At 48.5% G+C, this 22,202-nt stretch overlaps 1 protein-coding gene across 1 annotated transcript; it reads left to right on the forward strand.

The window, feature by feature from the left end:
* Window positions 1–850: 850 nt before the first annotated feature.
* LOC134743262 (integrator complex subunit 5) lies at window positions 851–21,857 on the forward strand. Its single transcript, XM_063676668.1, has 17 exons — window positions 851–1,210; window positions 1,319–1,466; window positions 2,048–2,158; window positions 3,141–3,304; window positions 4,936–5,056; window positions 5,801–5,965; window positions 7,576–7,734; window positions 8,367–8,682; window positions 9,446–9,623; window positions 10,180–10,294; window positions 10,627–10,850; window positions 11,203–11,364; window positions 12,753–12,869; window positions 14,582–14,771; window positions 20,220–20,353; window positions 21,063–21,147; window positions 21,537–21,857. The coding sequence occupies exons 1-17, from the start codon at window positions 995–997 to the stop codon at window positions 21,797–21,799; spliced, it is 2,868 nt and encodes a 955-aa protein (XP_063532738.1). The 5' UTR covers window positions 851–994; the 3' UTR covers window positions 21,800–21,857.
* The last annotated feature ends 345 nt before the right edge of the window (window positions 21,858–22,202 follow it).

Raw genomic sequence — 22,202 nt, forward strand, 5'->3', positions numbered from 1 at the left:
ACTTCTAAATTGTTTATCCTAAAATTAGAAAAAAAAAAAATTGAGATTCCCACAATGAGCTCTTTCATTTGATATATAACACGATATAGTTTGAAAAACTTAATTTTTTAATTTTCTCATTTACGCCCCAAAAGTGGCCCCCATGTTTAAAATTCATTTGTTTACGTTACATGTCCGTCTTTGGGTCACACACTTACATATGTATACCAAATTTCAACTTAATTGGTCCAGTAGTTTCGGAGAAAATAGGCTGTGACAGACGGACAGACAGACAGACAGACAGACGCACGAGTGATCCTATAAGGGTTACGTTTTTTCCTTTTGAGGTGCGGAACCCTAAAAATAACTTGCACTACTTGATGGTCTAACTCTACAAAGTATGGAAATCGATTTTTTATTACAATTCTTTGCATTTTATTTTATAATGTATTGTTAAACTTTTAAATTGAAACAACATAAAAAATATTGTAATGTATTATACGTTTTCATTTCTTTGTTTATTTATAAATATTACTAGTATGTAAATTAAATAAATTAATAGATTGTGTAATTTTGTTTGTTATAGTCTGTCAAGCCATTTCCGTCAGTAGAAAAAAGCGGCAAATTGAAAAAGTGGATGTAGGCGCGAAGGGTAATCGTACCATAGAAAATTTGAATTTCGCGCCTTTTGCTACTATTTGCTATTTTATTATTTCATGTTTGGCCGCCATAATTTGTATTAATAGAAATTTGCATTGGTAACATTTTAAAAAGTCAACATGACTATCTGTCAGACTGTCAGGCTGGCATGTGTCACTTGTGTCTTGTGTCACATTCAAAGAGTATTGTAATTTCATGACTGGATCAAGTTCTGATATTGAAATTCTGCTCCCACAACCTTGATGCTGGCAAAATTGTCCCAATGGACAGATGCCATAAGAACCAAAAACTGAACTGAACTGAACTGAATCACTTATGTATTGTTATTAGACAACTAAGTAACTAAATAAACAAAATGAATCCCTCTGGCAATTCCACTGCATTGTCTGCAGACCTTAACAACTTTATTTATGGCGTATCACGAAGGAACTTCCAGAATGCCTCCGAACTAACAAAAATCGGTATCACCCTGTTGAAGACGTTCCCAGCCGCTAGAGATGCCGTTCTCGAGTATTTCGCGATGGTTTTTCATAGTGCGGTCAATGTTTCTATCAACCCAACCGACTACGAGGTATGCTTTTGTGAATTTTGCGTCTTAAAGATCCGGTCTTTAGACTAGCCTATTTTTCTTAAAGTACACAGCTATATAGCTTAAAATAACTCACGGTTTGTTCCTCAGAACGACCCTAATACAAACGGAGCGCTGGAGAGTGTAAACATGATTGGCCCAGAGCTCTGCAGTCTTGGAGAAGCCTGGGCTCCCTTCATTGCACCATGGTGCATCAATCTGATTATGGATATTGCTACACAAAAAGAAAATGTGCCAAGTAAGTAAACACTGTTGCAGTATTAGAAATAACAGTATTTCATTATGTGGCCTTATAAGCATACATGTGCTAACTCGGGGCACGTTCTAGGGATTTGATGTCGACAAATAAGATGTCAATGTATATATATTTATTTATATGTTCACTGATAAATTCTCGATTACTATGAAGAAGTTCGATACCATGTCTGATATTAAGCCTCTTAACCTTTTTGACACCGTGTCATCCAGACGCCACATCACCAAAGTGTCAAAACTGAAATTGAACTTGATGCATATGCATCGGTCTTTGGCGTTGAACCTACGGTGCATATATATCAGTCATTGGTGTCCAAAAGGTTAAGATAATGAAAGTATACAGATGTAATTTCAATCAAAATAATCATACTAAAAAATAAATTCACGATAGACTCTATTGTAAATGTGATTTAACATGTGTTCAAAATGCTAAAGTTTTAAATGTTAAAAGACTACAGCCATGAAGATGGCCCGATGGACCTCAGCTTGCCAAATATTGATTATGTTTCAAGGAATTTTTTACATTATAGCTAAATTTTATATAAATGTTTTTTTACCTTCCAGGTGGAACCCTCCAAACGACTGAACCAATAAGGATACTGTTGGACATCACAGCACAAAACCTGACATTACTAGACACCGACAGAAGAGCTAAATGTATAGATATGATGCTGGGTAAGAAATTGCGCACCTAATATTTTAAGAGTTTGTAAAGTTTAGTGCCAGTTTTGGGTTTGGTGTTGGTGTGGGTGTCTGGAGGTGGTGGGTTCACCCTGGCTTGTACCAGTGAGTTTTTAGGTCATTTGATGTTTACCATTAATTTGGCGAAGGAAAGAATAGGGGATATTACTGCAATGTTCTGTCATCAGAGTGCAGCACTAGCCTTTTTAGTAAACCATAGAGTAACTTATACCACCTTATACATACTGTACCTTTAACAGGTTTTTGACAAGTTTTCAGAGATAATAAAATATGACATTTATGCATCAAGGCGGTTTGTTTACAGATGACCTACGGGAAAACACGAATCCGAAATTTCTCTCTCTCTCTCTCTATCTCTTTATCGCTCGAATGTGCAAGAGTGACAGAGATGTTAGATAACGAGATTTCGATTTTCTTGTTTCGCGATAGATTGTGGTAGTGGCGCCACCTGCGTATAGTTTCGCGTAATATTCCTTATTATGGCCTAGGTAAACTACTAAGCTTATATTAGACGTACTGTAGGGACGCCCGGCTGGAAAGACGCCGATGCTTGTTGCATTCATTCAGCCTATTTTATATTAGGGAGGGTTAAATCTTATATTTTATTTATATTGCATATAAATTAATGTTTTTTTAATCCCTACATTATCATTTATAACATTTTATTTTTAACATTTAATTCATTGCATTTTATGATTAACATCAACATCAAACATTTATTCAGCAAATAGGTCACAGGGGCACTTTTTGTAAATTTTTACAAGGAATAAAATTAACCAAAAATTACAAAAAACAATTACAAATATGGAATCAATGAAATGTTAGATAGAGATGTATCCAGTCTAAATGTCAAATTTCACAAAAAAAAACTAATAAAAAATATACAAAGAGCAGACAAGTACTAAAATTGTTTATAGAGATGGCATATTTTCTTTCATGATTATGTTGTTGGCAGGCTGCCGCGCGTGCTCTTGGGCGGTGGGCTGGATCGGCCGCGCCGAGCCGGCGCTGGTGGCCCCGCGGGCGCTGGCGCTGGGCGCCGACGCCGTGCTGGCGCACCTGGCCAACCATCCGCCGGCTTTGTTGCATGTTCGGCGAGCGCTGCTCGATCTGTTCCAGGTACTGCAGGGTTGAGGGGTCATCCATTAACCTTTCGTATGCTTAGGAGCAGATCTGCTCCATATATATTCAACTTAAACATGAAGTTCACGGCTAAGGAGTGGAATTCACTTCCTGCAAAAATATTCCCAGTCCACTATAACTTGGATCTTTTTAAATCGAGAGTGAATAGACATCTTTTAGGTAAGCATGATCCATCATTCATCCTAGACTGCATCGGCACTTACCATCAGGTGAGATTACGGTCAAATGTTTGCCTTTTTGTAATAAAAAAAAAAATTGTCACGATTGCTATTTATATGGCAATTTTTTGACATTGCGCATACGAAAGGGTAATTACATCACACGTTTAGGGGGGGGGGGGTGTCAAGAAAATGTGACAAAGGGGAGGGGGGAGTCACAAAATTTATGACGTCATTTTAACTTATTTAAATTATTTTATTCGCTGTTTTTGGAATGATAATCATTTTTATTCGTTTAATTTTCTTTCCTAATCAGTTTTGGGTTATAAAATTACTAATATTAATTTTGTCAAAAATATTTTGATAAAATATTAATAATACTTAATTCGATTAGCCGATTCCATTAGCATGGCACTTAAAATGTGGGTGTTGAAAAAAAAAAGGTAAGCTCAGGTAAAGTTGATTGCAGTCTATTGTCTTGTGATGGCTGGCATTTGCAGACTAAGATAAGGGATCCAAAATGCATCCTAACTGGTTATCTTTATGGGGAGGCGAAGCTTAGCCTAAACAGCAACAACTAATAAACTGTCCTTACTACCTATTGTTTGTCTCATTACCTGTTTTTACCCTTTCCATTATTAAGGGGATCACATGCCCCAATGACCTTCGATTTGAATCCCTTAGTTTTGTAATGTTTTTTGTAGCTTATCATATTAACAGCAACGGATTTTAGCAATACAGTATCCCATATTTACTTCAAAGTTCATTGTTTTCGAAATATTTGGCATCAAAGTTGAACAATTTTAGGCCAAAAAACTGGTTTTCTGGCCATAACTTTTGTGTTAATTAGTTTAAAATTAAAACCTTAGACAAATTTTTAGAGACGTCTAAGACGAACCCAAATATGTAGATTTCGTATAAGTAAGATCTTTCACAGCAATCGAGATACGAAAAAAGTGTTTTTTTAGACAATGTTTAAAACAATCATGAATAAATAAGTATTCATTTTTTTCACAATCCGGTAGACAAAAATGGAGATAAAAGATTGAAGAACCGATAGCCGCTTGTCTTATAATTCTATATGTAGTGCAAAAGTAGGAGATACGATTCAAAACTTGCCAAAAATCGATGAAAACCTCAGGTAGCCCCTTAAGATAAAGAATCCTAAATGCATCGTAATTGGTTATCTCTATGAGGCGGAGTTTAGCTCGCTCGTAAGGATCGAGGAATTTTTTTTCTGAAGTGGTTCACCGGGAATGTCCCCGATTGCCGTTGTAGAATGCCCCTGAGGCTTTTTCTATGTGGCTATTTTCGGGAGACAATCGATAACGTTTTAGAGCAATATATAAGTCCATAAATAGTCCAAAATATGTCAATATAACGTTCATCAATGCACAGTATAAATGCTCCATCTAGCTATAAGTATTATAATATTTGACTTGATTGCAGGAAGGCATCTTATTGAAGGGTGACTCCGAGAAGCAGCGAGACGTGATCCCGTATCTGTTGAACTTGGCTGCCAAGTCCGATATTGTGCTTAAAGCTATAACGCAAGACATTAAGCAGACGCGTAAGTATGAACTTTACGTTCTTGATATAAGATCTAATTTCACTTGACCGGTGTCATTGAAAAGTGACTCTGAGAAAGAGCGAGACGTGATCCCCTCCCTACCTGTTGAACTTGGTTGCTTGGCTGTCAAGTCCGACATCGTGCTCATAGCCACGCAAGACATTAAACAAACGCGTAAGTGTGCAATGTAAACAAAGTGTACGCTCAAACAGGGCTTGCAGTAGGTAGTTGTGTTTTAGATTTATATGATACTAGCTTTTGCCCGCGACTTCGTCTGCGTGGAGTTAGTACTTTGAGTAGCTTATTTTTACCCAATCTGCTTTTTATCGATTCCCATACAAACTTCCACCCCCCTTTTCACCCCCTTAAAGGATGATTACTGGGATAAAAACTACCGTATGTCCTTCCCCGGGACTCAAACTATTTTATACTATATTTCAACTAAATCGGTTCAGCGGTTTAAGCGTGAAGAGGTAACAGACAGACAGACAAACACACTTTCGCATTTATAATATTAGTATGGATTTGCACTTAGTACCAGTGGCTAGCTATTAATGTTGCGATTTTACTAATCAGTATGCTAGCTATTAATGTTGCGATTTTCTGATTAGAATCAGTCTAATTTAACTAAGAATTTTACATTATTGTGGTGCTTCCCTAATGTCGCTTCCTAAGTCGGGGCAGAATTAACTTGGACTTACATATTATGCACTAAACACTAAAGGTTTGTGCTTCGTTTGCCAGTGACAGACGAGGTGGTCCAACGGCTATGGGTGGTGTGGTCCCACCAGCGCAACACGGCGGCCTGGGAGGGAGTCGGGCCCGAGTCGCTGGTGGCTCTACTCGTGCGCGCCTCCGTGCAGTGCACTCTACTTCTCCTGCACCATCCTGTGTGCCGGCAGCTGCTTGGTAAGTGCACCCACCCCCACCGACCCACCAGCGCAAATAGTTTTTAGGCTTAGATGGCACTGCGGTTTTTTCAAAAGCGGCTCCGCAACCGCAAAAAATGTAACGTACGGCATGCTTTATAAACGCACGCACTTAAAAGACTGAAACCGCATGAAAAAAACCGCAGTGCTTTCTAAGCCTTACGCATTTTTATACAAAACATTATACAATTGAATCATATGGCCTCTCGGCGGCAAATGTTTTGCGATGTGCGTTATTATTATTTTGTACCGTAGCGTCACAGCTACAAAGTCGATTTAGATAAAGGAGTTGTCAATATTTGTTTTATGAATTGTTGTGACATAATGTTTTTTTTTTTTTTTACTAGCCTAATTTAGTGTCCCACTGCTGGGCAAAGGCCTCCCCTCGTTTCCTCCACTCGACCCTGTCGTTTGTAGTGTCCCGCCAATCCGGATAAAATGCGTCTAAGTCGTCCCGCCATCTCCTTTTCGGCCTGCCTGCACCCCGGCCAGCACCATCTATGGTGTTCCGTGGGTCCCACTCGGTAACCATTTTGGCCCACCTTTCAGGGTGCATGCGGCAGACATGCCCAGCCCAGTCCCACTTAAGCTTAGCGGTCTGGACACCTACATCTACAACTTTAGTTCTGGAGCGCAGTTCCGTGTTTCTGATTCTATCAGTTCTGCGAACACCTAGTATACTGCGCTCCATCGCTCGCTGGCAAACCTTGAGTTTGGACTTTAACGCCTCAGTTAATGACCATGTTTGAGCACCGTAGGTTAGGATAGGCAGGATACACATGTCGATGAGTTTGCGCTTGAGACACAGGGGAAGGTCGCCCTTCAATAGCGCCTTCATGGACCAGAAGCTCTTCCAGGCGTTGTCAATACGTCTATTGACCTCTATGGTTTGCCTGTTTTCGAAGGAGGCTATCTGGCCCAAGTAAATGTACTCATCAACATACTGTATATCCTGCCCATCTACCGTGACCCTGTGTTTTGCTCCATTGGTCATCAACTGAGATTTCGCTCTGTTCATTGTGAGTCCAACCTCAAGGCTCGCTGTGCTGAGATCTTGTAGCATGTGTTGTAGTTGAGATGCCGTGTGGGAGAAAAGGTCGATGTCGTCGGCAAAACGCAGGTTAGTTAACCGTTTATTACCGACGACAATGCCCAATCCTTCCCACGAGACCGCCAGCTTTTTGAATATCTCCTCTAGGCAACTGGTGAACAGTTTAGGAGACAGCGGGTCGCCCTGTTTAACGCCTTTCTCTATTTTAAATATAGGACCAGGTGCGTGTAATTTAATGTTGGCTAATGGCTATAATGAAGTATTTTCTTTAAATGTTGGTGGCAAACATGCACACCTCCCGTCCGATGGTAAGCGGTTACCGTAGCCTATGGAGGCCTGTGACGTCAGTAACAGTGATTTCGACGATTGTCGCACCTGTCACCGTGCTGAAATAGGGGCAGGATGAGATAGTCCACATTTAAAATTTTGAAACGGCTACAGGAAAAATTCAAAATTGGCTTGTAATTTTTCGATCTATCTTTATCGATGTAAATATTGTGACTATACCAATGGCGAGTTTATCTTTTTTTTTATTACAGAGTACCTCCTACAGAAGCTGGAACTATCAGGTCTACTCCCGGACGCCGACTTTCCACTTCTAACTAGTGCTGCCGAAGAGGCGCCAGTGCTCAGGGAGAGACTCCTGGTCGGAGACCAGTTGGAACAATATACTATAGCCCGACTGCTCATACTTGTCAGTAAGTAAAATCAAATTATATTCCGCAAACAAAGCAAATAAACAAATTTCACTTTCTTTAAATTCGATTATCTGGAAATGATTACTTGTTCTTTTCACTTTTAGAGTAGGCATGTTTTTAGGTAGCAGGTGAAACTTAGGTAGTGATAGCTATTCCACTTTCACTGTCAGTTTTTTTACCCATTTCCTATAGTATTTAGAAGTGGGTCCTGCGGTTAGAGTCAGACCGAGATAAGTCTGCAACGATTTTGATAGCACACGCAGTGCAAGTGTTATTTTGAACGTCAAACTTCTTTGAAATTATGACGTATAAATAACACTTGCACTGCGTGTGCTATCAAAATCGTTGCAAACTTACCTCGGTCTTACTCTTATTTCCACTAACATAACGCGGTTATTGATGTGGATCCGCAAGTTTTATGCGCCGGTGTGTGAGCGAGAGATGCGAGCGATATACAGGGATGTCTTGATCGCACAGCACGCATTGGAGCAGCGTGCGGATCCGCATACAATGTGAAGATCGCCTAGTTTCTATTGTTTACTCGTTATTAGCTTTTTAATACATTTATAACTTTTTTCGAGTTTTTACGGTTGTTTTTATTAAGATAACGCCCTCACCTAGCCTATTTTCAGGTTGCCGCCACCCCTCAGAATACATCAACACACTAAGCTACCTCCTCCAATACTCTCGCAACGACACAACCCTAGCTCTGTTCGTACGCATCATGTCCGGAACCATGTCCATGCACATCCCCAACGACACCTCAGAACGCGCGCTAGGCTCAGCCGAACGATACCAGGAGAATATTCAGACGGCCGTCGGAAACGCTTTGAGGAATTCTATGCAGTCAGATACGCAGATAAAGAAGAGTTTCGTGCAGGGGACGGTGCCGGCCGATCAGAAGACGTATTTGCATCATTTTTGTCTGAATATCGTCAAGTTGTTGAGGTGAGTTCTCATATATTCGTAACAATGAAACCCCGTCATTATACCGCAATGACACTTTAGATTGAGAAAACGCCTCTGACTGACTGAAACTGGACTAAACATAATAATAATCTATTTTATATTATTCAGTTTATGAATTTGATGCCTGTTCGAGACATGTCTCAAGATAGCTTAATAATATATGCTAAATATATAATAATATAATATAGGGGTTGACTAATAGTTACTTCATGTAATTATTTGTATTCATAGGTTTATTTGACATTTGTATATATTATATTATATAATTTCATATTATATTATAATATATAATAATAATATATGCTGAGCTAATATTTGTCGCTTGCAACATTTTAGGATAAGTTTGTCTATGGTGCGCTGTCAGCGCTCTCTTCATTCTGTGCCATAAGCCATAACCGAATGTAGTAGCATAATTAATTTAGCTTTCAATAAAAGTAAATTTTTTATATAATTTACATGAAATTATAAGTATGTATTATTTTAATGTGGACGCAAATGTTTAACTAAATAAATTTTTAATAAAGAGGCAGCAGTACGCGACCCGCCGCTTTTAAAGATCGTAATATTTACCTATTAATTGGACGTACCTTTCCAATTTAGCGATATGATCAAATGGAAAAAAAAAACAGACCTTGAATTGTACAAACAGAATTGTACTTGTAACCTAAAACTAACCTAATTGTACTTGTAACCTATAGCTCTCGAAAATTATTTGGAAACTGATATAATTATTTGTTCATAGATGGGAGAACTCCAACCGCGTAGCACACCTCCGCACCCGCCCCATAGGTCGAGCGGTGGAAGCCAACCTCTGCCGCTTTGGAACTGCGTTACAAGAGACTGCATCTCTTCTGCGTATCACCGTCGACTGCACTATGTCTACGCTGCCTGAGATGCCTGCATGCCACGCATTAGTAGAGGTCAATAAAAGCAATAAAAACCGATTCATAATCATCATCATCTCAGCCGAAAGACGTCCAATGCTTGACAAAGGCCTCCCCCAAGGATCTCCACAACGAACGGTCATTCGCTGCCCTCGACTAACGGTTTCCCGTCGGGATCTAATCTAGGGTCTTCCCACGCTGCGTCTTCTGACAAAACGGATTGCTTTACTAGAAATCTTCATAGTCTTCTATGCTCTTTGTTTATATGCTTGCTGCAAATATTGCTATAGTGAATCGCAGCCGAACCCCGGGTTTTCTTGTCGTTTAAATGAGCTAAACCCGTAGCGGATTACAACGTCTATGCACACTCATGGCTACGGTACGGCATCACTTTGTGGGGTAAAAATACTTCGTTGTCTTGTGTCCACACGATGGTTGTCTTATCTAAACTAAAAGCACGAAAACGAACCTAAACGACTTAATTATGGAAATGTTGTAATTGAATAAACAGTTATCGTTATACTTTCGGCGGTTGAATGTTTAATAAGTTACTTACTTTAAACGTGATATTTTTATTGGTCTATTTTTGCAGGTATTGGACAGAATAGACTTGACGGGAACGAAGGGGTTGCCACCGAGCGTGGAGGCCATCTTGAAGATCGTTAAAGCCACAGTCATGTATTTCTTCCGGTGTCTACATGAAGAAGGTAGAAAACATTCTATATTCTGCTATGAGTTGCTTCTAATTGGCTATCTGCACGACAGTCAGCGCCTTTTTATTACACTTGGCCTAATTTAAGAAAAAGTTACACGTCATATTTTCTTAGACCCCACCGCCCCCTCCCCCATGGTGATTATTCGTGATTTTTTCAGATTCCCCCCTTACTTCTTATGAAGTGATCAATGGATGCCCTCCAACTAGTTGAAATGTAAAATTTATGAAAGAGTTGTGTTAAAAAATAATTTTATTTATCGTGTCGTGCTTTGCGTGGCGCCCGGCCTTATCAATAGAAACCAAAACACATGTTTTGTTCCGCAGATATCCTAACAAAACTCCGCGGCGTACAAATCGCGAGTCGCCTGCTGCGCAAGCTTTGTCTCCACAGCAAGCTCGCCCGCGCAGCCGCGCTCAGGGACTTGCTCGAGACGGCCATGTTCAGGGAAGAGGCGGCCTTTGGTAGCAAGAGTTTCGCGAACAACACCGTTGTGCCGGCTAGGGATTGGCAGCCGGAGGAACTGCTGCTGCAGATGAATCAGAAACATGTAAGTTTAAGGTTAATACATACCCATACCTTACAGATACGTATCCACCAGGGATGTAACGGATGTGGTTTTATCGGAACCGAAAGCGGAACCAGATGTTTTAAATTTAGTTTATCGGAACCAGAAACGGAATCGGACCCGGAACCAGAATCGGAGCCTGGAGAGGTGGACGAGATGTGGAGGAACTACCACAATTCATAACGCTTCTTTAGGCGGATTACAAAGTTAAACTTGCATATGTTGAAAATAAATAAGTAGGTAAATAAATTAATTGATTACTAAACGGGAGGAGACGGGGGAAGTTTAACGACTTCCGCTTTTGTTAAACCCTTAAAATGTTCGATTCCTTCAGGGCCCAATAACCCAACTGACCCAGAGCCACACTTCAGTGTTCCACGCGGGCATCATCGGCTCAGGCATCCGGAAACAGAACCTCTACGAGTCCAAGAAGGACATTCCGCCCATCCTCACCACAAACAACGAGTTGCTTATGGGCGCCCTAATGTCCTGTATGGTGAGTTGATTCCATACTCATACTCATACTCATATTATTTATTATATTTCTAATATAACATGTCAAATCAGGATACAATTTATTTATTAACTGTAAATGGGTTAATAAAATAAAATAATTAGCTAAACATTTAAAAATTCGTCATAATTATAGAACGTGTGCTCGAGAAGCCAACTTTTTAGTTTTGACTTAAATGAAGGAGCTGAAGTGACCGTCTCAGGTAGCCTATTGTAAACAGTTGGACCCATTACGTGTGTTACCTTGTTCGACCGTGCGAGTCTTCTTTGTACCGGAAGCAGTCTGCTTGGGTTCCGTAAATGGCGACCGGAGTCCGCGCGTGTTTTATATTCAGATTGGTTCATGTGTACGTAGATTGCTATCTGGTATATTAGTAGTGAGGGTAAAGTTAGGATACCCAATTCTTTAAAGCAAGGCCTCGCCGAGGTATCTTGGGACACCTGGGCTACCGAACGCACGGCTCTTTTTTGAAGTCTGAAAGCGCGCTGCCAGTCCGCCGCGCGCCCCCATAATTCCACACCGTCCTGCAGCAGCGAATGAACCGTCGCGAAGTAGCTGGCTTTCACGACATGCCGCGGTACGACACGCGCGAGCCGGCCCAGTGCGAAGCATGCTCCATATGACCCTCTATCTACATATGACCCTCAATAATTTTCAAATTCTTCAGACATGTCTCCAGGCGGTCTAGCATAAGTTGCGTTCTCGTGCGCGAGTACATACTTGAAGTCGCGCTAGATGTACGGAGTCGCGCGCGAGATCGCAACTCATGCTAGCAGGTCAGAAACTAACAAGTAAACAAACAACTAAGCGTCAAACACGAGAACTGTTTTATTTACACAAGTCACCATTACGGCTTTCTAGCGTGTGCGTAACTTAGGTACCTACTTTCTATGCACTAATACGCGAGTACGAGCGAGATGTATAGAAAGTAAGTTCCGCAGACGTTAGCGGATATGTCAGTTTGAAACTGCTAAAGCAGTCGTGGTAAATACTACAGATTGTCATAATTATGTCAGGTGGCGCAACAGAAAACTGCGTCGCCAAAATTTTATTATTATTGTATGTATGTTAATTTGTAAGGTATGTATCTATGAGCCTTAGTCTGATAATAAATGATATTTGATAATTGATTTTTTCCACGTTGACTTTATTGTAAATGACGTCGTTAATCCCATAATCCAAACAAAATGCACTTACGTAGTTTAGTAGTGCTTTATTCGGGTTATTCCTATATCCATGATTAATTATCATCGCATATCTTGTTAATTATTCGAAATTTATGTAAATCGGAGGTCAGCGAAAGTTCTGGCCATTAATGTTTTCGGTTTTAAACTATTATTATTTCTAGTGTAAACGGTTTTTTTTAACAGGACGGTAACAACGGTGTGGTCGAAGGTTGTACCTCAGTGGCGTTACTTTTGGTGGAGCTGGTATCACCTGATGTCATGTACAACGGTCTGCCTTGGCCGGACGAAGATTTTACTAAGGTCAGTGTTTGTTATCCTTGTGGGATTTTATTACGTGCACATGATCGGGAAAATCAGTTTGAAAGCGTCGTAAAGTAAAATTCATATTTTGCGATGATGGAAATCTCGAAGACATTTCGTTTGTGAGGTGGGGCGTTAAAAGACTTCGGCTGGACTATACGTTTATTAATGTGTCTTAAATAACAAGTACAGTCAGCTGCACTGAAAAGGTACCTCACGTCCATACTAATTTACAGAACTTTGTATGCAGGGGGGGTGGCTTTTTTCTGCAGCTGACTGTACATCCCGTTATATACTAAGCAATGCGCGTGTGTGGGGTGTGGGTAAGGCTTAGTACGTACACTACATATCAGTGAAAACGAAAATTCATTGCAAAAAATAATTAAACAAAAATCAACTTAATTTGGTACAACATAAGTTTACTATGGCTTTGAACTTGTGGTAGTAATTACAGAGTTTTGGTTGTCACCTGACGATTTATGAAAGGAAAAAGTTGTTTATATAGTTTGTAAAGAGATTTAAGTCAGTGGCCATTGTGGCCAAGAAACCAATTTTAAGTTGTCTACATTAATGGTACTGTGTGTTATCCATACTAATATTGCGCGCGCATGCAGGTTGTATAATGAAAAGTGTATGAACGCGGATATATTTGGCAGTTCGTTAGGGTTATTTAAGAAGAAAGTTTATTCTCTATTAAATTAGTATTAAAGCTAGGTTAAGTTATCTCATTATTTGTTAATTTCACTGTTGTCTCAGATAGCATTTCATAGTATTAAGTTTTATTAATAATTTACATACAGGAAACTATAGGTCTACATTGTAATAAATTCTAGCTGTCAGCTTATTCACCTACATGTTTTATAAGACTGTTTGTTTCTAAATAAATTAAAAAAAAAAAAAAAATATTATAAATGCGAGAGTGTCTGTCTTTCTGTCTGTGTATTCCCTCTTCACGCTTAAACCGCTGAACCGATTTAGATGAAATTTGGCATAGAGATAGGTTGAGTCCCTGAGAAGGACATAGGATAGTTTTTATCCCGAAAATCATCCCTTAAGAAAGTAAAAAGCGGGGTGGAATTGAGATAATTAACGGAGTGCCTGCTAATTTGTGTGCATAATATGCTCAAATTTAGATTGCTATGAGTTTTTTTCCAGGCGCTATTCTTACTCTAGCTGCTGTTACTAAGTCCACGCAGACGAAGTCGCGGGCTAAAGCTAGTGTGTGTATAACCGAGCTTTTAATAATTTCACTGAGGATAGGATATCATTAGAAATAATGCCAAACTTTGTTTGCTTGTTTCTAAATTATGTAAAACGACTGGACGGATTTGCATTTAGTTTGGCACACAAGTAGATTATAGCCAACATAGTCTGAAAAGTGACAAGTTTGGCATTTTACCAATAATATCTGGGAGACCGAGCTTTACTAAACTTTACTAAACCTAAAAATGCGCGTTTTCACAGTGATAAGACCTAGGCTAGATCGATTTTTCGTCCCGAAAAACCCCCATACAGCAAATTTCATCGAAATCCTTAGAGCCGTTTCCGAGATCCCCGATTTTTATTTTTTATTTTTTATTTATTTATTTAAGAAACATGATATTTATTTAAGAAACAGAAATATATGAATATATATACATACATACAAGAATTACTCGTTTAAAGGTATAAGATAAAGGCGAGGCCGGGTCAAATCTTCACTTTGATTACAGCAAGTAAGCATAGAGCGTGAACTGTACATGCGCTCCGCTTTGGAAAGCAGCGCCGTAGCGCGCGCGGCGCTGCGGCGTTGCGCCGGCGCACGGCCCGCGCTGTGCCTCGCGTCCGCGCTACTGCGCGCCGCCGCCGCCACCGCCGCGCCGCTGCACCGCCTCGCCACACAACAAGGTTGGTTACGTCCTCGTTGCGCCGGCGCACGGCCCGCGCTGTGCCTCGCGTCCGCGCTACTGCGCGCCGCCGCCGCCACCGCCGCGCCGCTGCACCGCCTCGCCACACAACAAGGTTGGTTACGTCCTCGTTGCGCCGGCGCACGGCCCGCGCTGTGCCTCGCGTCCGCGCTACTGCGCGCCGCCGCCGCCACCGCCGCGCCGCTGCACCGCCTCGCCACACAACAAGGTTGGTTACGTCCTCGTTGCGCCGGCGCACGGCCCGCGCTGTGCCTCGCGTCCGCGCTACTGCGCGCCGCCGCCGCCACCGCCGCGCCGCTGCACCGCCTCGCCACACAACAAGGTTGGTTACGTCCTCGTTGCGCCGGCGCACGGCCCGCGCTGTGCCTCGCGTCCGCGCTACTGCGCGCCGCCGCCGCCACCGCCGCGCCGCTGCACCGCCTCGCCACACAACAAGGTTGGTTACGTCCTCGTTGCGCCGGCGCACGGCCCGCGCTGTGCCTCGCGTCCGCGCTACTGCGCGCCGCCGCCGCCACCGCCGCGCCGCTGCACCGCCTCGCCACACAACAAGGTTGGTTACGTCCTCGTTGCGCCGGCGCACGGCCCGCGCTGTGCCTCGCGTCCGCGCTACTGCGCGCCGCCGCCGCCACCGCCGCGCCGCTGCACCGCCTCGCCACACAACAAGGTTGGTTACGTCCTCGTTGCGCCGGCGCACGGCCCGCGCTGTGCCTCGCGTCCGCGCTACTGCGCGCCGCCGCCGCCACCGCCGCGCCGCTGCACCGCCTCGCCACACAACAAGGTTGGTTACGTCCTCGTTGCGCCGGCGCACGGCCCGCGCTGTGCCTCGCGTCCGCGCTACTGCGCGCCGCCGCCGCCACCGCCGCGCCGCTGCACCGCCTCGCCACACAACAATGTTGGTTACGTCCTCGTTGCGCCGGCGCACGGCCCGCGCTGTGCCTCGCGTCCGCGCTACTGCGCGCCGCCGCCGCCACCGCCGCGCCGCTGCACCGCCTCGCCACACAACAAGGTTGGTTACGTCCTCGTTGCGCCGGCGCACGGCCCGCGCTGTGCCTCGCGTCCGCGCTACTGCGCGCCGCCGCCGCCACCGCCGCGCCGCTGCACCGCCTCGCCACACAACAAGGTTGGTTACGTCCTCGTTGCGCCGGCGCACGGCCCGCGCTGTGCCTCGCGTCCGCGCTACTGCGCGCCGCCGCCGCCACCGCCGCGCCGCTGCACCGCCTCGCCACACAACAAGGTTGGTTACGTCCTCGTTGCGCCGGCGCACGGCCCGCGCTGTGCCTCGCGTCCGCGCTACTGCGCGCCGCCGCCGCCACCGCCGCGCCGCTGCACCGCCTCGCCACACAACAAGGTTGGTTACGTCCTCGTTGCGCCGGCGCACGGCCCGCGCTGTGCCTCGCGTCCGCGCTACTGCGCGCCGCCGCCGCCACCGCCGCGCCGCTGCACCGCCTCGCCACACAACAAGGTTGGTTACGTCCTCGTTGCGCCGGCGCACGGCCCGCGCTGTGCCTCGCGTCCGCGCTACTGCGCGCCGCCGCCGCCACCGCCGCGCCGCTGCACCGCCTCGCCACACAACAAGGTTGGTTACGTCCTCGTTGCGCCGGCGCACGGCCCGCGCTGTGCCTCGCGTCCGCGCTACTGCGCGCCGCCGCCGCCACCGCCGCGCCGCTGCACCGCCTCGCCACACAACAAGGTTGGTTACGTCCTCGTTGCGCCGGCGCACGGCCCGCGCTGTGCCTCGCGTCCGCGCTACTGCGCGCCGCCGCCGCCACCGCCGCGCCGCTGCACCGCCTCGCCACACAACAAGGTTGGTTACGTCCTCGTTGCGCCGGCGCACGGCCCGCGCTGTGCCTCGCGTCCGCGCTACTGCGCGCCGCCGCCGCCACCGCCGCGCCGCTGCACCGCCTCGCCACACAACAAGGTTGGTTACGTCCTCGTTGCGCCGGCGCACGGCCCGCGCTGTGCCTCGCGTCCGCGCTACTGCGCGCCGCCGCCGCCACCGCCGCGCCGCTGCACCGCCTCGCCACACAACAAGGTTGGTTACGTCCTCGTTGCGCCGGCGCACGGCCCGCGCTGTGCCTCGCGTCCGCGCTACTGCGCGCCGCCGCCGCCACCGCCGCGCCGCTGCACCGCCTCGCCACACAACAAGGTTGGTTACGTCCTCGTTGCGCCGGCGCACGGCCCGCGCTGTGCCTCGCGTCCGCGCTACTGCGCGCCGCCGCCGCCACCGCCGCGCCGCTGCACCGCCTCGCCACACAACAAGGTTGGTTACGTCCTCGTTGCGCCGGCGCACGGCCCGCGCTGTGCCTCGCGTCCGCGCTACTGCGCGCCGCCGCCGCCACCGCCGCGCCGCTGCACCGCCTCGCCACACAACAAGGTTGGTTACGTCCTCGTTGCGCCGGCGCACGGCCCGCGCTGTGCCTCGCGTCCGCGCTACTGCGCGCCGCCGCCGCCACCGCCGCGCCGCTGCACCGCCTCGCCACACAACAAGGTTGGTTACGTCCTCGTTGCGCCGGCGCACGGCCCGCGCTGTGCCTCGCGTCCGCGCTACTGCGCGCCGCCGCCGCCACCGCCGCGCCGCTGCACCGCCTCGCCACACAACAAGGTTGGTTACGTCCTCGTTGCGCCGGCGCACGGCCCGCGCTGTGCCTCGCGTCCGCGCTACTGCGCGCCGCCGCCGCCACCGCCGCGCCGCTGCACCGCCTCGCCACACAACAAGGTTGGTTACGTCCTCGTTGCGCCGGCGCACGGCCCGCGCTGTGCCTCGCGTCCGCGCTACTGCGCGCCGCCGCCGCCACCGCCGCGCCGCTGCACCGCCTCGCCACACAACAAGGTTGGTTACGTCCTCGTTGCGCCGGCGCACGGCCCGCGCTGTGCCTCGCGTCCGCGCTACTGCGCGCCGCCGCCGCCACCGCCGCGCCGCTGCACCGCCTCGCCACACAACAAGGTTGGTTACGTCCTCGTTGCGCCGGCGCACGGCCCGCGCTGTGCCTCGCGTCCGCGCTACTGCGCGCCGCCGCCGCCACCGCCGCGCCGCTGCACCGCCTCGCCACACAACAAGGTTGGTTACGTCCTCGTTGCGCCGGCGCACGGCCCGCGCTGTGCCTCGCGTCCGCGCTACTGCGCGCCGCCGCCGCCACCGCCGCGCCGCTGCACCGCCTCGCCACACAACAAGGTTGGTTACGTCCTCGTTGCGCCGGCGCACGGCCCGCGCTGTGCCTCGCGTCCGCGCTACTGCGCGCCGCCGCCGCCACCGCCGCGCCGCTGCACCGCCTCGCCACACAACAAGGTTGGTTACGTCCTCGTTGCGCCGGCGCACGGCCCGCGCTGTGCCTCGCGTCCGCGCTACTGCGCGCCGCCGCCGCCACCGCCGCGCCGCTGCACCGCCTCGCCACACAACAAGGTTGGTTACGTCCTCGTTGCGCCGGCGCACGGCCCGCGCTGTGCCTCGCGTCCGCGCTACTGCGCGCCGCCGCCGCCACCGCCGCGCCGCTGCACCGCCTCGCCACACAACAAGGTTGGTTACGTCCTCGTTGCGCCGGCGCACGGCCCGCGCTGTGCCTCGCGTCCGCGCTACTGCGCGCCGCCGCCGCCACCGCCGCGCCGCTGCACCGCCTCGCCACACAACAAGGTTGGTTACGTCCTCGTTGCGCCGGCGCACGGCCCGCGCTGTGCCTCGCGTCCGCGCTACTGCGCGCCGCCGCCGCCACCGCCGCGCCGCTGCACCGCCTCGCCACACAACAATGTTGGTTACGTCCTCGTTGCGCCGGCGCACGGCCCGCGCTGTGCCTCGCGTCCGCGCTACTGCGCGCCGCCGCCGCCACCGCCGCGCCGCTGCACCGCCTCGCCACACAACAAGGTTGGTTACGTCCTCGTTGCGCCGGCGCACGGCCCGCGCTGTGCCTCGCGTCCGCGCTACTGCGCGCCGCCGCCGCCACCGCCGCGCCGCTGCACCGCCTCGCCACACAACAAGGTTGGTTACGTCCTCGTTGCGCCGGCGCACGGCCCGCGCTGTGCCTCGCGTCCGCGCTACTGCGCGCCGCCGCCGCCACCGCCGCGCCGCTGCACCGCCTCGCCACACAACAAGGTTGGTTACGTCCTCGTTGCGCCGGCGCACGGCCCGCGCTGTGCCTCGCGTCCGCGCTACTGCGCGCCGCCGCCGCCACCGCCGCGCCGCTGCACCGCCTCGCCACACAACAATGTTGGTTACGTCCTCGTTGCGCCGGCGCACGGCCCGCGCTGTGCCTCGCGTCCGCGCTACTGCGCGCCGCCGCCGCCACCGCCGCGCCGCTGCACCGCCTCGCCACACAACAAGGTTGGTTACGTCCTCGTTGCGCCGGCGCACGGCCCGCGCTGTGCCTCGCGTCCGCGCTACTGCGCGCCGCCGCCGCCACCGCCGCGCCGCTGCACCGCCTCGCCACACAACAAGGTTGGTTACGTCCTCGTTGCGCCGGCGCACGGCCCGCGCTGTGCCTCGCGTCCGCGCTACTGCGCGCCGCCGCCGCCACCGCCGCGCCGCTGCACCGCCTCGCCACACAACAAGGTTGGTTACGTCCTCGTTGCGCCGGCGCACGGCCCGCGCTGTGCCTCGCGTCCGCGCTACTGCGCGCCGCCGCCGCCACCGCCGCGCCGCTGCACCGCCTCGCCACACAACAAGGTTGGTTACGTCCTCGTTGCGCCGGCGCACGGCCCGCGCTGTGCCTCGCGTCCGCGCTACTGCGCGCCGCCGCCGCCACCGCCGCGCCGCTGCACCGCCTCGCCACACAACAAGGTTGGTTACGTCCTCGTTGCGCCGGCGCACGGCCCGCGCTGTGCCTCGCGTCCGCGCTACTGCGCGCCGCCGCCGCCACCGCCGCGCCGCTGCACCGCCTCGCCACACAACAAGGTTGGTTACGTCCTCGTTGCGCCGGCGCACGGCCCGCGCTGTGCCTCGCGTCCGCGCTACTGCGCGCCGCCGCCGCCACCGCCGCGCCGCTGCACCGCCTCGCCACACAACAAGGTTGGTTACGTCCTCGTTGCGCCGGCGCACGGCCCGCGCTGTGCCTCGCGTCCGCGCTACTGCGCGCCGCCGCCGCCACCGCCGCGCCGCTGCACCGCCTCGCCACACAACAAGGTTGGTTACGTCCTCGTTGCGCCGGCGCACGGCCCGCGCTGTGCCTCGCGTCCGCGCTACTGCGCGCCGCCGCCGCCAACAAGGTTGGTTACGTCCGTTTTCGTTTTAGCACCTACAGTACCCGGCGATAAGAAATCAAATCCTGATTATATATCAACTACTATATATCGCTACGCGCATACAGTTAAGAATGGCAGACTAGCACTAGTTCGTTAGTTTAAATACCAGATTTTTAAGAGTGACCCAGAATATCGTAGTTATATGGCAGGGACTGACAAGAAAAAGTTGTTCACCCCAATACACTTTATTAATTTATTTTTTATTTTTTAGCAGACTCCCAATCGCCCGAGATAATCCGCGAGAAGACCGCACTAAAAGAACTGCTGGAAACTATGACGCTGGGACAGTTGCTGCCGCACCCACTAAGCCACATGATTGAGTTGGTGCCCAATCTCTCCGCTATCGAGGTTCGCTATCGTTGTTTTCTCATTAACTCTCAAATCCTAAAATAGGTACTTTTTTGACACCATTATATAAATATCTCTTTTATGTGTAATGCAAGTCATTGTCTAATTTGTATCGGTACCACCAACACCAAACCATCTGTCACTGTCAAAATGTTCGCAAAATTGTAATGTATGGGAAGTTTCATCGAGACGTATAATCAGTCCGTCTATTCTGCTGCTGGTGCTAGGCCCAGGCCTTGAGAGGGAAGTTACGTAGTACTACAAAAAGAGAAAATGTTTTTCCACTTCTAAGTATTTTCCATTCTCCATGATTTGTTAGTACGTTATTGACACAATGAAAAAGTAGATTTAATTATAGGTTTTCCTGTTTTCAAAATTTGCAATACAATTTTTTTTTTAAGTGAAACCTACCTACAATATATGATGCTGAAGAGATCGACATTAAAATCAAAATGATTTGTTAATATTTAGTTTGTGGGAACCGTTTTCTCCCGAAATGGAAATTTTATAGAATTCTTCCCTCTTAAGTAATACCCATTTCGTGAAAGCTTGTTACTTGTAGGTAATATTAGAGGAAGTTTTAAGTCTTTTTATTTTTTTCATGCCAACTTTGGCTTTGGTTCTACCTACTTTCGAACTACTACTGCCATTCGAACTTCCTTGAACCCGGTGTACAATCTTCTATAATCATAATCACATTTGGTTGCAGATCGTGCAAGTTTTACGGGATTGTCTGTGGAGCTACACGCGAGACAACGTGCCTTCTCCAGCCTTGTTCATTGGTGACGTCACAGGTAAATCATAATTATACTTAATCTATTTATTTATCAAAAAAGTAAAATTATAAAAAAAGAACAGAAATGACCAACAACAAGAAAACGACGCTAGTACAGGGTAGAGGTCATTGAAACCGAAGAAATGTTGGACGGATTTGAATCTGTGCCGTGTCCCACGAATACACATGCTGGCTCGGATTATCGAAATCATATCTTAGCCAGTCCATTACTACACTAAGGGATCTATTCCACCGGTCAGCGATTTCCACAGGTAAATCAAGCTTACAAAACATTGAGAAACATGCATTCGGCTTCGTAAGTTTTTGTTCAGAATTAGCTCTCGTTGGTTTAGTGCTAAAATGTCAACTTTGAAATTGAAATACTATACGGAGCCTTCCTTCTACCAGGTCTACACTGGCGAGACCCAGCCACATGTCAACCCGCGCCAGCCTACACGGACACCCTTCGTGCCATCCTACAGAACGGCATCAAAACGCACGGTCGCCTCTACCCGCTCATGTTCATGGACCTGAAAACACCCACCGAGGGCAAACCTGAGGACGAAGGCACCGATGGGACGGCCGAGTTGACGATAGATCTGGATGCGTCGGAACCTATGGATGTGCCTTCGGAACCCACAGCACAAACTTCATCGGCTGCGACTTATTGAAAAAAAGTTTGGATAACGTTTTAAATTGCAAGTTTCATTGCAATCGTATTTTTTTTAAATGAACGTGTAAATAATAGCTGTAAGTGAAATTTAATAAAAATATGGAAAATAATGCTTTTTTTATTCATATTAAAAACGCACAGCCACCTGTACCCGCTCATGTTCATGGATCTGAAAACGCCCACTGAGGATAAACCTGAGGGCGAAGGGACCGAAGGAACGGCCGAGTTGACGATAGATCTTGATGCGTTGGAACCTATGGAGGTGCCTTCGGAACCTACAGCACAAACTTCATCGGCTGCTACTTATTAAAAAAAGTTTGAACACACGGTTAATAACCATAGACCTCGCCTCTTCATCATCTGGCAATTGTAGTCGATGTATTTTTATGTAAATAATATTT

This window comes from Cydia strobilella, chromosome 7 (genome assembly GCF_947568885.1).
Source record: "Cydia strobilella chromosome 7, ilCydStro3.1, whole genome shotgun sequence".
Taxonomy (NCBI): domain Eukaryota; kingdom Metazoa; phylum Arthropoda; class Insecta; order Lepidoptera; family Tortricidae; genus Cydia; species Cydia strobilella.

Excerpts from the sequence above, each read along its gene's own strand:
- LOC134743262 (XM_063676668.1), top strand. The coding sequence starts at position 995 with ATGAATCCCTCTGGCAATTCCACTGCATTGTCTGCAGACCTTAACAAC. Across the intron at positions 11,365-12,752 it reads GCGCCCTAATGTCCTGTATG|GACGGTAACAACGGTGTGGT; the intron begins GTGAGTTGATTC and ends TTTTTTTAACAG. Across the intron at positions 12,870-14,581 it reads CGGACGAAGATTTTACTAAG|CAAGTAAGCATAGAGCGTGA; the intron begins GTCAGTGTTTGT and ends CTTTGATTACAG.